A 17,235-nucleotide genomic window follows, 5' to 3' on the forward strand; every position below is an offset into this window, starting at 1 on the left:
ACAGTGGACAGGAGGGTCAGTGATGACACATGGGGGGCCTCACTACTAAGTCCTCTAGAAAACATTTTTGTATTTGCAAAATAACTTTCCCCAGAAGATCTGCTAGCCCAGGGGTCGGCAACCCAAAATGTTTTAGAGCCATATTGGACCAAAAACACAAAAAACAAATATGTCTGGAGCCGCAAAAAATGAAAAGTCTTGTATCAGAATTAGAATGAAGACAACACATGCTGCATGTTTCTATATTAGTTAGAACTGGGTCCTCGGCTGCAAATGTAGCTGCTAATGTCTTTCCACGTGACTCTTTTTATTACGCCAATCCACGGAAGAGTATTAGGGCCAGGCAGGAGAAAAATAAAATAATATTTTAGAGGAGGAAGATTTTTTTTTCATTATGCACTTCGAGAAAAAAGTGGAAATGTTGAAAAAAAGTTGATAGAGTTGGTAGAGGATGGCAATGCCCAGGACTGTCACTTAGGTACGAGCACTGGGTGATAAAATGGGAAAAAATCGGGGATAAAAAATATAAAAAAAAAAAAAAAAAAAAAGAAAAATTGAAATGTCAAGATTAATGTTGAAGTGCAATCTCGAGAAAAAAGCCGAAATGTCGAGAAAAAAGTCGAAATGTCGAGATTAAAAGGAAAAGGGAAGAAAAAAAGAGAAAAAAAGGAAAAAAAGAAGAAAAAAAGAAGAAAAAAAAGAGGAAAAAAGGGAAAAAAAAGGAAAAAAGGAAAAAAAAAAAGGTCAAACATTTTTGAAAAAGCTCCAGGAGCCACCAGGGCGGCGCTGAAGAGCCGCGGGTTGCCGACCCCTGCTCTAGCCTGTATAAAGATTTCCAACTGTCCCAAGCCTGTAAAACAAAACCAGTTTAAACCCTGCAGATCCCAGTCCGTCCTCCGGGGAGCTGCTAGTGCGTGACAAACACCTGCTTGGGTCCATAATCCTCCTCCACCGTCTCCTCCGCCGCCTCCTCCTCCTCCCTCCACCGGAAGGGCCGGGCCGCCCCGTTGCTCCGGTTGTGGCAGCTGAGCTCGGGGTCGTGCAGCAGGTTCCACATCAGCCAGATCTGGGGCACGCTCAGACTGTGCACCACCATCAGCTCCCGGTAGAAACACGGGTCGAACGTCTGCAGGTGCGGCGCCGAGGACGGCCGGGGGATCCCGAAGGTCCGGAAGCCTTGGTGGCGCGAAGGCTTGACGCCGATCAGCTGCAGACACATCCCCAGAAACACGTCGTCTATCGGGTACAGCTCCACCTGGACGGGAGGTTAGACATCATGATTAATGACACATTCAACACTGATACGCTGGATACAAGGGATTAACCCTGGGGCTGTCTCTGGGTCAAGGGAGGAGGAAGGGAGGAAGGGAGGGAAGAAGGAAGGAAGGAAGGAAGGAAGGAAGGAAGTAGGAAAGGGAGTAAGGAGAAAAGAAGGAATGAAGGAAAGAAGGAAGTAAGGAAGAAAGGAGAAGAGAAGGAATGAAGGAAAGAAGGGAGAAAAGATGGAAGGAAGGGAGAAAGGAAGGAAAGAAGGAAGGAAGTAGGAAAGGGAGTAAGGAAGGGAGAAAAGATGGAAGGAAGGAAAGAAGGGAGAAAAGATGGAAGGAAAGGAGAAAGGAAGGAAAGAAGGAAAGGAGGAAGTAAGGAAGAAAGGAGAAAAAGAAGGAAAGAAGGAAGGAAGTAAGTAGGAAAGGGAGTAAGGGAGGGAGAAAAGATGGAAGGGAGGGAGAAAGGAGAAAAGAAGGAAAGAAGAAAGGAAGTAGGAAAGGAAGAAAGGAAGTAGGAAAGGAAGGAAGGAAGGGAGAAAAGATGGAAGGAAGGAAAGAAGGAAGTAAGGAAGAAAGGAGAAAAGAAGGAAAGAAGGAAGGAAGTAGGAAAGGGAGTAAGGAAGGGAGAAAAGAAGAAGGTAATAAAGGAAGGAATTACGAAAGGGAGGTAGGAAGAAAAAGGAGTAAAGGAGGGTAAAAAAGGAGGAAAAGAGGAAAAAAGAAGGAAGGAGAGAGCATGGCAGGAGGAAGGAAGGATAGAAGAATTTTGACCCAAAGACAGCACAAGGGGTAAAGCTCCGTTCAAACCTGTTGACAGGCGGAGCCGAGTTTCCGGGCCGTGTGGCCCGACATCACGAACCCTCCTCCCCCGGCGTAGTTGGGGTACAGGCCGACTCCGTACACAAACTCAGGGACGTAATACTTGGACGAGCGTCGGCGTATGGGTTTAGCGTGGACAATAATATCGCCGATAAACAGATCCTCCTCCGGGGCTTGATCTTGGAGCATTTCCAGTATGTTTTCCACGTTGACGTACACGTCAGCGTCGCCTTTGAAGATGAACCTGCACGGAGGAAGATGAAACTATCAGAGAAAAATCCTGTGAGTCGGAGAAAAGTCTTCACACAGTTTCTTTGGCACTGACTGTGTTTCCAGCATCAATAACCCTTTTAAAACCCAAATATTGGCAATAACCCAAATTTGCACGGCCATGTAAACACCAATAACCCCTTTGAATAACCCGAATTTGCTCATATTGGGGTTTTTAAAAACCCCAATATGACCCCTGGGTTACTCCTTTTAAAACCTGAATATTGGGTCATGTAAACACCAAACAGAATATCCCCATCAAACGGAACAGGAATTTGTTTTCTGCACATGTTCTGTTCACAAGGAATCCTGGTCTTTTGAGTCCAGGAAGTTCTTATAAACACGGAGAAACCAAGACCAGGAGGAGACTAATCACTTCATAAATGTAATGAAGGATATGAACATTTCTGCATTTGTAGACGGTAGGAAGTACCGGGATAGAAGATTTACAAGAAGGTCAGCGAAAAGTTGCGTGAAGCAGCATTTGTTTTGAATTTGGATACAGGAAGAAGAAGCAGAAATGACGGGAATTACGTCATGATGTTCTCCGTGCGTCGCTGGTTTGATCCAGATTTCCCAAATGATTAATCACCATGTAAACTGAATATTCTGAATGTTTCAGTAACCGGAATATTAGCAATAACCAGGGGTGAAAGTAAGCCGGTACGATCCGGTACTCCGTACCACCAAAAGATTCTGTGCCGGTACGCAGTACCGGGAAAAAAACACACGAATTGCTGACAATAATTTCCACATACAGCAGGTCTCGAACCCTCAATCTCTCACACCAAAGACAGCGACACTACCGCTCAGCCATGACTCAGCTCTGCCTGTTTTAACTGACTGAGCGAGCAGAGACGAACATAGCGATATAATCTAACTGAGTCCCGACCTGTTTTTTCAATTCACTATTTGTGCTTTTGTGAATAGCGTATTCCAGTCTTTACTTCCTAAACACACACACTGCATGGAAGGGAGCATTTGATTTATTGTTCACGTAACGTTACTATTTCTTTCTCTTCCGGCTCTCTGTGAAGGCGGACGCTTTTCTGCTCCTCTCCCTTCTCTATCTGCCCTGCTACTGCTTTTGTCCTGTCTCGTCTTCAGAGTCTCTCCTTTTCACTCCCCCGAAACTCTACAATCATGGAATTGATTAACTGGTCTCTCAGCACAATTGACCAAATTTTTGCGACGAGAAGTCAGGGGGTAAGGGAGCCCCCCTGCCCCGATGGGACATTTTTTGCTGGATACACAATGGATTCCTGGAAACATTGGAAACCGTTGTGTTTGGCAATCCTGTCTGTCGAGGACGTTGAACTTTCAGACGATGAACACTTAGACTTTAACGTTGGGGGAGCAAAACCGCAAGCTGGATGCGATTCTCGAACAGAATCGCAGACTGGCGGCGGTCTTTGAGCTCATTGGCAAGATGGAGAAGACCTTGGAGAAGTTCAAAAGCTCGGCTTGGCGGGAATTGATCACAAATTTGTCTGTTTGGAGTCGCCATTGATGAACCAGAGACTAAAGGCAGACGGAAAATTACTGAGTCTGTCTGTTCTTTGCAATATAATTGTTGATTCTATAATCTGGCATTGACAGGGCGGTTTTGGCCGATCGCTCTGGTCACAATCTCCCTGGTGGAATGTAAACAAGGTGACTCTGCCCCCACTAACCCTCCCCTCTCAGGAACATCTGTGGACTGTTTTCAGAACTGACCGATCCGCCTGATAACATCAAGGACATTGGCTGAGAGCAGCTCTGAGCGAAGTTCACGGACTTACCGCTCACACACACACTTGCCCCCCCCAACGCATTCTCCGGGTTTCGAGCGCCACGAAGCCGCGGCGATCACTTGGATGTACTGTGCTGGGACTTCCCCCCCCCGTAACCCCCACACACCCACATGCAAGTCCTGTAATGATGTTTGTTGCTTTGTGTGCCGAGGTGTTTTTTGCACCTTGACACTGCATATTATACTCAGTGTGAAGATGGGTTTTTTCTCCTCCACCCCCCCCTATCCCAGTGTTACCCTTGGAAAAATAGGCACATAATACCATCGTGTCGCCGCCGGTGTATCCGAAGTCAAAAACAGTTTTCTAAACTGCCAATAATAAACCTGATTCGGATTCTGATTCAGATTTTTTCACGACCAAACCACCAAACCTTTATTTATGTCATTTGCACCTACGGGCAAGGACAAAAAATAAATGATTCCACCAAAATTCCAAAGATTTTTGTGGTTGGCTGACACATTACAGCATATTTCAAATATGCTAGTAAATAATCACACGCCAAACAATCCCAAATATGATATTTGTGATTGATTTTCATTCCTCGTTTCAGGAAAAAAAAAGAAAAAAGCATCAAAAACGTTTTTTTTCTATGTTTTAAGTGTTTTGCTTTGATGACAAAAATGCTTAAGAAGTTATTTTCCATTTCAATGCACACATTGTAAGAGACATTTTGAGACATTTTACTCATCTTTTACTCTTTCTTCATTTATGTGCCCAATGTTCTGAAAAATCAAAGACAGACTTGTTAACTGTTCAGCTGCTGATGAATTTAACTGTAAATTTATTCTAATTTGAAACAAAACAAATTGTTATGATTTTCAAAGTTTTGTCAACATTTACAAATTATTCTGTGACAATCCTTGGTCCAGACTGGCCTTTATTTACACCATTTAAATAAATCATTTGCTATAGGCCTATGCAGTGTTGTGTTTCTAATTTCTACACCGTACAAGCTTTAAAAAATTGAATGCGTGTTCAGGGATGAAGAAACTGGTGGTGGGAGGAGGACAAGGTGAAGGTTGGGGTCGTAGTACCAGCAACAACTTTAATCTACTTTCACACCTGGCAATAACCCGAATTTTGACTGCATGTAAACGTAGTGACTGACTTGACATGAGGACAGCTGGTGTTGACCCATTCCAGGAAGTGTGTTTCCTTCAGCGTCAGGTTGAAGAAAGTGTCCTCAAAGTCCCAGAGCAGGATGTCCCTGAAGCTCCGGCTCTCGTAGGCCAGGAGTCGGTCCCAGAGCGGCAGCGCCGTGCGGTTCCTGGGAACCCCCAGCAGGAACACGGTACGGATAGATACGCCGTGTTGAACATTCCCTTCCTTGCCCCATGTTCTACGCACCACCTGCAACAATCAGGGGGAGAAAGACACGGTTTGATTCACACACGGAGCAAAAACGCTGGTGTTTTCATGCGTTTTGGCCGTTCGTTTACACGAAAACAAAGCTCAAAGTCTCCAAAAACCATCATTTCTGAAAACTCTGGCCAAAGTGGAGATTTGCAAAATTTCCGTCTTCACGTTTGCTTGTAAACAGAGGGAAACTGAGACTTAGGCCACGTTTACACATAGCCGGGTATTTACAAAAACGGATATTTCCCCCTCTACAGTACGTTTTGAAAAATACCATAATTTCCAGGAACCTGCATAAATATCTGTTAAGGTGCTATGAGCAGCCAAACCTACAGGGGGCAGTGTAACGAGAAGATAAAGTCATGCTAGCCAATCAGAATCCTGGAAAAAAACATCAACAAATGACACAAGGTCAAACAAATTGTTTAATAGAATAAAGTCGTAATATGAGAATAAAGTCGTAAAATGAGAATAAAGTTGTAATATTATGAGAATAAACTTGTAACATTACGAGAAGTCGTAACATTACGAGAATAAAGTTGTAATATTATGAGAATAAAGTCGTAATATTATGAGAATATAATTTATGAGAACTTTAACAGGAAGAGCATCTTCTCCCTGTGTTAAAATGAGGAATATTGAGCATCTTGTGAAGTTATATTTATATATTTATAATATATTTAATATTACGACTTTATTCTCGTAATATTACGACTTTATTCTCGTAATTTTACGACTTTATTCTCGTAATTTTACGACTTTATTCTCATATTACTATGACTTTATTCTTGTAATTTCCATTTTTTTTGTCTTAGTTTGGCCCTAATACTCCGTCGTACTAACAAGGGCTGAGAGGGAATCTGTCAAAAATCATAAAGTTTTTGATATTTGGCATGGTGTTAGTTATGGACATAAGGTTTAAAAAACCACCTCAAACAAATGGTGACGCCCCCTAGTGGCCGGTTTGCAGGAAATTCAAAATGGCTCCCGCAGAAAAGACCAAAGGTCAAATCTCAGCTTCTCTTAGTCCTAGATTGTTGAATATTGTCACTTTCTCTACTTTTTTGGTGCTAGGAATTCAATTCTGAGATAAATTTCATATTTCAAGGTCATGTTGAAGGTCAAATTTAATTTTCAAGGTCATTTTTTGCCCAAAAAACTGCATAGGCTATCTCTAGAATTAAGTCACATAGAAAGATTATTTCGGGCTCTAGATCCATATTTTCACCCCCAAGGAAATGCAATTTTCTGTTTATGGACAGGTCACTATCGCTGTAGTGTCAATAATCTGATTGGGTGAGAACAGTGGATTCATTCATTCATTCATTCATTCATTCATTCATTCATTCATTCATTCATTCATTCATTCATTCATTCATTCAGTCTTAAGATGAACAGAACCTCAGAACTAAGTCACAGTGAAAGAATAGGATTTTGTTAAAATAACACACTAAACATCAGCTGTGCATATTTAAACTCACTAACACCTACAATTCTGCCTTTATCGCCTCCTTATTGATTCATTTTGAATTTCCTGCAAACCGGCCACTAGGGGGCGTCACCATTTGTTTGCGGTGGTTTTTGAAAACCTTATGTCCATAACTAACACCATCCCAAATATCAAAAACTTGTCACCAAGTGCAGGATTTTCATGAATTCCCTCCAGCTATAAGGGCTCATGTGCAAGTACTTTTCTCTTTTTTTTACCTGGCGTTTATCAAAATCAGCTGCAGTGGACTTGACAGCGATGAGCATGTAGGGAGAATCAGATCCCGGTTCTCCTGCAGCGAGACATTTCTCCGGCTGGTCGATGAGCAGCTGGAAGTTTCTCTTGTCCTTTTCTCTCAGATAGCCCTCAAAGTCGAACAGCGGCATCGTTGGCAGGGGATTCCTCGCCGTCTGGGTCGGCAGAACTTTCTTCCTGCGTGACTTGGGCTTGGTTTGAAGTTTGGATTTAGTTTTCAGGGATTTGGGTTTGTGCTGGGGCTTACAGGGAGGCAGCTGTGTCTTTGATGGGAACTGGAAAATAGCAAAGACAGGATATTAAAGAAATACTGCAAGTGGTTTGGCTGGGGGGGGCGGTTATGCAACGCCATCTCATTCAAAATTAAATAAATACTACAATTATTAAATATTCAATTAAATAAATTGGTGGACCCCAGGAAGATTAGTAGCTGCTGTGCAGCTGCTAATGGGGATCCAATCAAATAAACAAATAGATTAATATAACAATGCAATAAATACAAAAAGTACTTAATGAAATCTTTATTTTTTTAAATGACAACTTTTTTAATTCATGACAAAGTACAGGACTGTCTCAGAAAATTAGAATATTGTGATTTTCTGTAATGCAATTAAAAAACAAAAATGTCATACATTCTGGATTCATTACAAATCAACTGAAATATTGCAAGCCTTTTATTATTTTAATATTGCTGATTATGGTTTACAGTTTAAGATTAAGATTCCCAGAATATTCTAATTTTTTGAGATAGGATATTTGAGTTTTCTTAAGCTGTAAACCATGATCAGCAATATTAAAATAATAAAAGGCTTGCGATATTTCAGTTGATTTGTAATGAATCCAGAATGTATGACACTTTTGTTTTTGTAATTGCATTACAGAAAATCACAATATTCAAATTTTCTGAGACAGTCCTGTAAGAGTAAGACTTGGACAGGGATTTACGTCCCAGTTGATATAGGGAACTCTTTGAGCTTAAAAAACAAAAAAGGCAACAGTTCCTTTGTGCCAGTGTGAATGAATGAATGAGATCTCACCCCTGGGGGCCCCGGGCTCCCTTTGGCCCCGCTGGCTCCCAGCAGAGTCCGGCTGGCGCTGGTGGAGCCGTGGATCTCCAGCTTCCACACAGGCCTGCTCCATCCTGGGGAGAGCACCACCTGCAAACATAGCTGAGGTTAGAGGTCACGGGAGGGAGTGGGGGGACTTCACCGTCCAGAGATTACAAGACTAATACAGGGAACAGGCAGGACCGAACAGATGAGACTTCACAGCCGGTTAATGTACACCCCCTGAGTGTCGGAGAAACTGAGTGTCAGAAAGACTGAGTGTCAGAAAGACTGAGTGTCAGAAAGACTGAGTGTCAGAAAGACTGAGTGTCAGAAAGACTGAGTGTCAGAAACACTGAGTGTCAGAAAGACTGAGTGTCAGAAAGACTGAGTGTCAGAAAGACTGAGTGACAGAAAGACTGAGTGACAGAAAGACTGAGTGGCAGAAAGACTGAGTGACAGAAAGACTGAGTGGCAGAAAGACTGAGTGGCAGCGTAAACTTTCAGTTTGAGCAACTGGAAAACATCTAAAATGGGAAAGAGCTGTTGTGCGATCGACTGTACTCATAGATTTAGCAAGAAATCAGAGTTATCGTTTTACAGACTGACGAAAAATAAGCTAAAGAGAGACAAATGGATCGCTGCAATTCACAGAAACAACTGGATTCCAGGCACCGAAACGTGGATTTGTGGTTCCTATTTGTATCAGGTAATGTTGGATTTTTGGGTAGCTAACGTTAAACGGTCAAATCATAAAGTTCAGTGTCCTCATCACTTTAATTTCTACAATAAATCCTGTCTTGAAGTCGGACCAAGCGTCAAGACTTTTGTATCTTCAAGCTTTGCTTCATGTATTTCCCCGGCGTAGAAATTAAGTACATATAAATATCAGGAAACTGGATTCGTAGCCAAATATTAATGTCCATGGACCACTGGTTCTTGGTAACTGTACCAAATATTAATGTCCATGGACCACTGGTTCTTGGTAACTGTACCAAATATTAATGTCCATGGACCACTGGTTCTTGGTAACTGTACCAAATATTAATGTCCATGGACCACTGGTTCTTGGGGTAACTGTACCAAATATTAATGTCCATGGAACACTGGTTCTTGGGGTAACTGTACCAAATATTAATGTCCATGGACCACTGGTTCTTGGTAACTGTACCAAATATTAATGTCCATGGACCACTGGTTCTTGGTAACTGTACCAAATATTAATGTCCATGGACCACTGGTTCTTGGGGTAACTGTAACAAATATTAATGTCCATGGACCACTGGTTCTTGGTAACTGTACCAAATATTAATGTCCATGGACCACTGGTTCTTGGTAACTGTACCAAATATTAATGTCCATGGACCACTGGTTCTTGGTAACTGTACCAAATATTAATGTCCATGGACCACTGGTTCTTGGTAACTGTACCAAATATTAATGTCCATGGACCACTGGTTCTTGGTAACTGTACCAAATATTAATGTCCATGGACCACTGGTTCTTGGTAACTGTACCAAATATTAATGTCCATGGACCACTGGTTCTTGGGGTAACTGTACGGGTCACTGTCAAGTCCAACTGACTTTAATTTAAGCTGATAATCAGCTTTTATCCCGTCTTCTCCACTAGTTGCAGCTGTTTTTGCTGATGTTTTTACCCCTCAGGTCCAGTAAGGGGGCTGGTCCAGTGGAGAAGTGACATCAATGCAGACCGTCTATACATCTATCAATTAAAAAATTAGAAAAGGTGATTGGATGCAGTTTCTTTACTGCAACTGGTTCCCTACCTGATGGGTGTATAGCAGCAGACAGAAGAGCACGAGCAGCACCAACGTGCACATCACGTCTCCCTTGACGTGGAGGATCCTCCTCACCATCGCCACCTTCCTCAGCATCTCGGGAACACACTTAATTAATACTTAATGAAGTATTAAACAGGAATGCATCTCCAGAGAGCTGGAGGGAACGAGGCTTGAGAACCCGCAGCAGCAGCAGCATCACCGCCCCACCGCCTTCAGTCCTCAGGCATGTGCTGTCGTACTCGCGACCGTTTTACCAAATCAAGAAGTTGCTTTAGGTGAATAAAAACTCAGCTTGACTCCAAACGTTGTCCCTCATGTTGTTAGTGTGTGAGTTTCTCTCCATCTTCAGTGTGTGGGAGTGTCCTAGACAACAACAGAAACAACAGTCACGCTGATGGACAAACTCCTAACTGAAGGAAGGAAGGAAGGAAGGAAGGAAGGAAGGAAGGAAGGAAGGAAGGAAGGAAGGAAGGAAGGAAGGAAGGAAGGAAGGAAAGGAGAAAAGAAGGAAAGAAGGGAAGAAGGGAGGAAAGAAGGAAGGAAGGAAAGAAGAGAGGAAAGAAGGATGGAAGGGAGAAAAGAAGGAAAGAAGGGAGGAAAGAAGGAGGGAAGGAAAGAAGGGAGGAAGGAAGGAAGGGAAAAAGAAGGAAGGGAGGGAGGAAAGAAGGAAGGAAGGAAAGAAGGGAGAAAAAAAGGAAAGAAGGAAGGAAGGAAGGAAGGAAGGAAGGAAGGAAGGAAGGAAGGAAGGAAGGAAGGAAGGAAGGAAGGAAGGAAGGAAGGAAGGAAGGGAGGGAGGAAAGAAGGAAGGAAGGAAGGAAGGGAAAAAAGAAGGAAGGAAGGAAGGAAGGAAGGAAAGAAGGAAGGAAGGAAAGAAGGGAGGAAAGAAGGAAGAAATGTAAAAAAGAAGGACGGAAGGGAGGAAGGAAAGAAAGGAGGGAGGAAAGAAGGAAGGATGGGGAAAAGTAGGATGGAAGAAAAGAAGGGAAAAAGAAGGGAGAAAAGAAGCAAGGAAGGAAAGAAGGGGGAGGAAGGGAAGAAGGGAAAAAAGAAGGAAGGAAGGGAGGAAAGAAGTAAGGAAGGAAGGAAGGAAGGAAGGAAAGAAGGGAAAAAAGAAGGAAGGAAGGAAGGAAGGAAGGAAGGAAGGAAGGAAGGAAAGAAAGGAGAAAAGAAGGAAAGAAGGGAAGAAGGGAGGAAAGAAGGAAGGAAGGAAAGAAGAGAGGAAAGAAGGATGGAAGGGAGAAAAGAAGGAAAGAAGGGAGGAAAGAAGGAGGGAAGGAAAGAAGGGAGGAAAGAAGGAAGGAAGGAAGGAAGGGAAAAAGAAGGAAGGGAGGGAGGGAGGAAAGAAGGAAGGAAGGAAAGAAGGGAGAAAAAAAGGAAAGAAGGAAGGAAGGAAGGAAGGAAGGAAGGAAGGAAGGAAGGAAGGAAGGAAGGAAGGAAGGAAGGAAGGAAGGAAGGAAGGAAGGAAGGGAGGGAGGAAAGAAGGAAGGAAGGAAGGAAGGAAGGGAAAAAAGAAGGAAGGAAGGAAGGAAGGAAGGAAAGAAGGAAGGAAGGAAAGAAGGGAGGAAAGAAGGGAGGAAAGAAGGAAGAAATGTAAAAAAGAAGGACGGAAGGGAGGAAGGAAAGAAAGGAGGGAGGAAAGAAGGAAGGAAGGAAAGAAAAAGAAGGGAGGAAAGAAGGAAGGATGGGGAAAAGTAGGATGGAAGAAAAGAAGGGAAAAAGAAGGGAGAAAAGAAGCAAGGAAGGAAAGAAGGGGGAGGAAGGGAAGAAGGGAAAAAAGAAGGAAGGAAGGGAGGAAAGAAGTAAGGAAGGAAGGAAGGAAGGAAGGAAGGAAGGAAGGAAGGAAGGAAGGAAGGAAGGAAGGAAAGAAGGGAAAAAAGAAGGAAGGAAGGAAGGAAGGAAGGAAGGAAGGAAGGAAGGAAGGAAGGAAGGAAGGAAGGAAGGAAGGAAGGAAGGAAGGAAGGAAGGGAGGAAGGAAGGAAGGGAGGGAGGGAGGGAGGGAGGAAAGAAGGGAAAAAAGAAGGAAGGAAAGAAGGGAAAAAAGAAGGAAGGAAGGAAAGAAGGGGAAAAAAGGGAGAAAAGAAGGAAGGAAGGAAAGAAGGAAGGATGGGAAAAAGTAGGAAGGAATGGAGGAAGGAAAGAAGGGAGAAAAGAAGGAAGGAGGGAAAGAAGGGGAAAAAGGGAGAAAAGAAGGAAGGAAGGAAGGAAGGAAGGAAGGAAGGAAGGAAGGAAGGAAGGAAGGAAGGAAGGAAGGAAGGAAGGAAGGAAGGAAGGAAGGAAGGAAGGAAGGAAGGAAGGAACAGTCACATTGATGTACAAACTTGTCCTAATTGAAAAAGATGAACATGAATTGATCCAGAAGGATGTTAATGTTACTGAGTAATGATGTAATGATGTAATCCAGAGAACAGCCTGCACCGTCAGCTCATTCCTGGGTTTTGTAACTGCCAGCGGTTCCATTGTAAATAGAATCATGTTGCATGTGATAAATCTTTGAAGGTGGACAGAAAAGTGAATTAAAACATAATTCAGCCTATTATCACTTGCTTATATAACATTTGTCCATTCATATATGTAGACTATATATTTTTCAATAGGCTATGAACAAATAGGTTTCAAAGAGGTAAAAGGTTTTTTGCTTCCTTTTTGTGTTTTATTTATTCCTTATAGTTCCAGGTTCATTTGTTTAGTCATTACAGATCTATCCTTTTTTGTTGCACTCCTCTCTTTTTAACCATGTTTTATGAGGAGGTTTATGAGTGTTTGCAAGGGAACACTGTGTACACACTTCTGGTTAAGCGGAAAAAAGGAGAATTCAAACTTTGCCACTTTATCACAACTTTGTCTGAGTACAAATTCATGCAGGTGGTAAAACCTCACGCATGCAAGACATTTATGACCAAACGTGATCCAGATGTTTAGACCCGTTTATCCTAAATAAGTCTGTCTGCTCTTGGGCTTTTTTTCTTCTTCAAGAGTTCATGCAATGATTAAAGAAACTTTTCCAAACTTACCAGAAAAAAGAGACAGTCAGATGAGCAAAAGCTTCTTCCAGAGAGTGTGTGGATGAAATGGAAAACATCTGGAGCAGCTGGAGCAGCTGGAGCTGCGTCTCCGCTCGGAGATCCGAGTGAGAATGAGAGAAGTGAAAACCTCAGCAGAGGCGGGACGTGAACGCACCACGGCGCGTCGCGGTGCGTTCACAGCGCGTCCGTCGTTCGGGATCTCACTGCTAAAAATGGGAATCCGCGTAATGATTTTTTACATAAAAGGTTTAATTTAGATTTGAATAATTGTACTTTTTGTAACGCAGACATCGAAACCTTAGAGCATCTTTTTGTCTCTTGTAGCTTAACCAGGACTTTTTGGGAAGCTTTAATACTGGATAACTTATAATGATCAAACCATTCCCATTCTTACATTTGAAAGCATTACATTTGGTTTTCAAGTGGAGGAACAAAAAAATAGACTTTGGAATTAATAATTTAATTTGTGGCAGGGTGGAGGAGCTGCAGCCACTCAGGTGATGGGCCACACCTGTGACCCATCATCAACCTCTCCACCCTGCCAGCCTTGATAAGGCGGGGCTGGACAGCAGCAAGGGGGCGACGGAGAAGCTGCTGGTGATCTGTGCGTTGCTGTGCTTGTGCACGTGTGGCGGTGTCAGTTAATAAAGGGTTCTGCACTAAACTCCGTGTCCTCTCTATCCTGTCGGTCGGGCCCCGTAGCACTCGCCGGGCTACACTGGCACCCAATGTGGGGCCCAACGGGATGGAGAAGGGAGGCACGGAGCGGGCCCTGGAGGCGCTCGCCCATGCCACGGCGGACCTGGCCGCCCTGCTCCGGGCCCAGGGGGGAGCAGCAGCTCGTGGCGCTGGAAGCGCTCGTGGCGGCGGAAGGACCCACCCCTGCGCCACGCCGGAGGTTCGCCGCAGCAGCGCGGGAGGGGCTGGCGGCGCCGCAGCTGAGAGGCCGGGAGGCAGAAGCTGCGGGCCGCCAAGCGACAGCTCCCGAGGCAGCGGGACCCCCGGAGCAGCCCACCCCGGCACCACGCCTGAGGTTCGCCGCGGCAGCGCTGGTGGCGCTGCAGCCGACCGGCCGGGAGGCAGTGGCTGCAGGCCGCCAGGCGACGGCTCCCGAGGCGGAGTCGGAGGAGGCTGCGGAGGTGGAGGCGGACCAGCAGCCGCAGCAGGGCGGCGTTACGGAGGAGGCGGTCCTGGACACACCAGCTCCAGAGCAGGGCTGTGCCGTGGAGGAGGCGGTCCTGGAGGCGGACCAGCGGCCGGCGCCGGTCCGCGTCACGGAGGAGGGGGTGGTCCTGGACGCACCGTCTGGCCCGAGGCCACCATCGGCCCGGTCCCGAGAGCGGCTTTCTCGGCGGTCGGCCCGTCGCAGAGGACGGCCCCCCGACCGTTCCCGCTGGTCAGCCGGACGCCGAGGACGGCCTCCCGACCGTTCCCGCTGGTCGGCTGGACGCCCAGGGCGGCCTCTCGACGGGTCCGGGCCAGGAAGGCCCGGGGGCGCAGACGGCGGTTCCGGGCTTCCTCTCCCGCTCCGAGGGGGCGGGAGTAGGCTCGGCCGGACGGACCCCGGCACGAGTTTGGCGTTGGGGGTGTGTGGCAGGGTGGAGGAGCTGCAGCCACTCAGGCTGACGGGACACAAGTGTGGCCCGTCAGCCGCTCCACCCTGCCAGCCTTATAAGGGAGAGACAGAGAAGCTGCAGGGACTGGGAAGCTGCTGAGCTGTGTAATGCTGTGCTTGTGCATGTGTGGCGGTGTGTGGAGTAAATAAAGGGTTCTGCACTAAACTCCGTGTCCTCTCTATCCTGTCGGTCGGACCCCCGTAGCACTCGCCCTGCTACACTGGCGCCCAACGTGGGGCCCGACGGGATGGAGAAGGGAGGCACGGAGCGGGCCCTGGAAGCGCTCGCCCATGCCATGGCGGACCTGGCCGCCCTGCTCCGGGGCCAGGGGGAGCAGCAGCTCGCGGCGCTAGAAGCGCTGGTGGCCGCGGAGCGACCCACCCCTGCGCCACGCTTGAGGTTCGCCGCAGCAGCGCGGGAGGAGCTGGCGGCGCCGCAGCTGAGAGGCCGAAGCTGCGGGCCGCCAAGCGGCGGCTCCCAAGGCGGCGGGACCCCCGGCGCGACGGAGAAGCTGCTGGTGATCTGTGCGTTGCTGTGCTTGTGCACGTGTGGCGGTGTCAGTTAATAAAGGGTTCTGCACTAAACTCCGTGTCCTCTCTATCCTGTCGGTCGGGCCCCGTAGCACTCGCCCTTTTATTCATAAATGTCGCTTTTTGAAAATTAATCCAATCCAAATAATTCAGTATAAAAACTATTTAAAATCTTGCATGATTGAAAAAGTTTTCTTTGTTCCCTAATTCCTGACTCATCACTTGCTTTTTTTCTTTATTTTTGTTTGTTTGTTTATTCCTTTTTTTTCTTTTCGCTGTGTATCTTCTTTGTTTTGTTTTACTCATTGGTTGCTCAGTGTTTCTTTGATGAAAATGTTTTTCTGGAATGTACAAAGTGCCTTGTTTTTTGTAAATTCAATGAAAAAAAAAAAAATAAAAAAAAAATGGGAATCCGCTCTCAATGTGTTCCCCAAATACACGACAAAGTTCCCCAAACGACAGAAACGCAGTGATGCCTCCACACACACACACACACACACACACACACACACACACACACACACACACACACACACACACACACACACACACACACACACACACACACACACACACACACACACACACACACACACACACACACACACACACACACACACACACACACACACAGGCTGCAGTGTGAGCCGGTGTGGGGAGATGCCCAACCTAACCGGGAGTCCGTGAACGCATCATTCCTCTCCTTTGGTCTAAGCGTCATTTAAAGAACCCGAGGGAGCCAGATGCCAACACAGCAAGAAGGAAGGGGGGATGGAGAGGAGGAGGAGAGAGAGGAGGAACAGTTGGAACTGTTGGTCCAGTCCCTTCTGGAGAAGCAGTTACAGAGATACGGAGTATCAGGGCCATGGAGGAGAAAACATATTTGAGAGGGGAAGATTTTTTTTTATTGTGCACTTCAAGGAAAAAGTCGAAATGACGAGAAAAAAGTTGAAATATTGAGATTAATGTTGAAATACAATTTCAGGAATAATTCAGAAATATTCCTCAACATTTCAACTTTATTCATGAAATTTTGACTTTCTCAACATTTCGACTTTTTTCCTCGAAATTGTACTTTAACATTATCCTCGACATTTTGACTTTTTTCACTAAATTTTGATTTTTTTCTCAACATTTCGACTTTTTTCTCAGCATTTCGACTTCATTTTTCTCCTGCCTGGCCCTAATACTCTTCCGTACAGAGAAGTATTACACTCCACTGAAAATGTTATTTCCTTTAGTGAGCCACTGACTTTGATGTAAAACAATCAGTGTTGAGCCTTTAATTCACATCAGTTACATTTTATAGCTAAACTGCACATTTGCAATTAAACTGACTCTTTGATCCATATGAATTGATCTACAGTACATGTATTAGAGGACAGGATAGTATAAAAGATCAGAATCAGGTTTATTGGACAAGTTAGGTCAAACAAGACGGGGAATTTGACTCGGTTATTTTCGCTCACTGTACAGTTCAATTCAATTTTATTTTTTATTTTTTTAATCAGTAAACAGACTGTAGCAGGGCGAGTGCTACCGGGGCCGACCGAAGGATGGAGAGACACAAACACCACACACAGTGCAGAAGCACAGCATCAGACAGCTCCTCCGACATCCCTCTTCTGCTGTCCAGCTCTGCCTTATAAGGCAGGCAGGGTGGAGGCGCGGCAGCCACTCAGGTTGATGGGACACAGGTGCGCCTGTCCCATCAACCTCTCCACCCTGCCACACAGAGCAATGAAAGAGTTGTTCTCTGCTGAAGGTGACCCGTGGTGGCAGCAGAAAATACACACAAAATGCTCAAAAGTAGCAGAGAGTGAAACACAGTGGCGCCGTCTTGAATCAACTTTTCTAACATAAAAGACGGTGACCATGGCAACAGTAGGCTAGGCTTTTTGTTTCATGAATTAGTTTTATATGAATTTACCTGACTGAATTCAATTGGAACACAAGCGGACTGGCT

General features: G+C 45.2%; 1 protein-coding gene across 1 annotated transcript; it reads right to left on the reverse strand.

Moving 5' to 3' along the window:
- Positions 1-763: 763 nt before the first annotated feature.
- Positions 764-10,458, reverse strand: b3gnt9 (UDP-GlcNAc:betaGal beta-1,3-N-acetylglucosaminyltransferase 9). Its single transcript, XM_061722727.1, has 6 exons — positions 10,086-10,458; positions 8,288-8,407; positions 7,214-7,525; positions 5,259-5,500; positions 2,076-2,331; positions 764-1,255 (listed from the first exon to the last, which is right to left on the reverse strand). The coding sequence occupies exons 1-6, from the start codon at positions 10,191-10,193 to the stop codon at positions 908-910; spliced, it is 1,386 nt and encodes a 461-aa protein (XP_061578711.1). The 5' UTR covers positions 10,194-10,458; the 3' UTR covers positions 764-907.
- Between the last annotated feature and the right edge of the window lie 6,777 nt (positions 10,459-17,235).

This window comes from Cololabis saira, chromosome 5 (assembly GCF_033807715.1).
Source record: "Cololabis saira isolate AMF1-May2022 chromosome 5, fColSai1.1, whole genome shotgun sequence".
NCBI classification, from domain to species: Eukaryota; Metazoa; Chordata; class Actinopteri; order Beloniformes; family Belonidae; genus Cololabis; species Cololabis saira.

What these genes read in the sequence shown, in the direction of transcription:
- b3gnt9 (XM_061722727.1), bottom strand. Translation starts at nt 10,193, where the DNA reads ATGCTGAGGAAGGTGGCGATGGTGAGGAGGATCCTCCACGTCAAGGGA. An exon ending in CTGATTTTGATAAACGCCAG is followed by an intron (nt 5,501 to 7,213) that starts GTAAAAAAAAGA and finishes TGATTGTTGCAG; the next exon opens with GTGGTGCGTAGAACATGGGG. An exon ending in TCGGCTCCGCCTGTCAACAG is followed by an intron (nt 1,256 to 2,075) that starts GTTTGAACGGAG and finishes CCTCCCGTCCAG; the next exon opens with GTGGAGCTGTACCCGATAGA.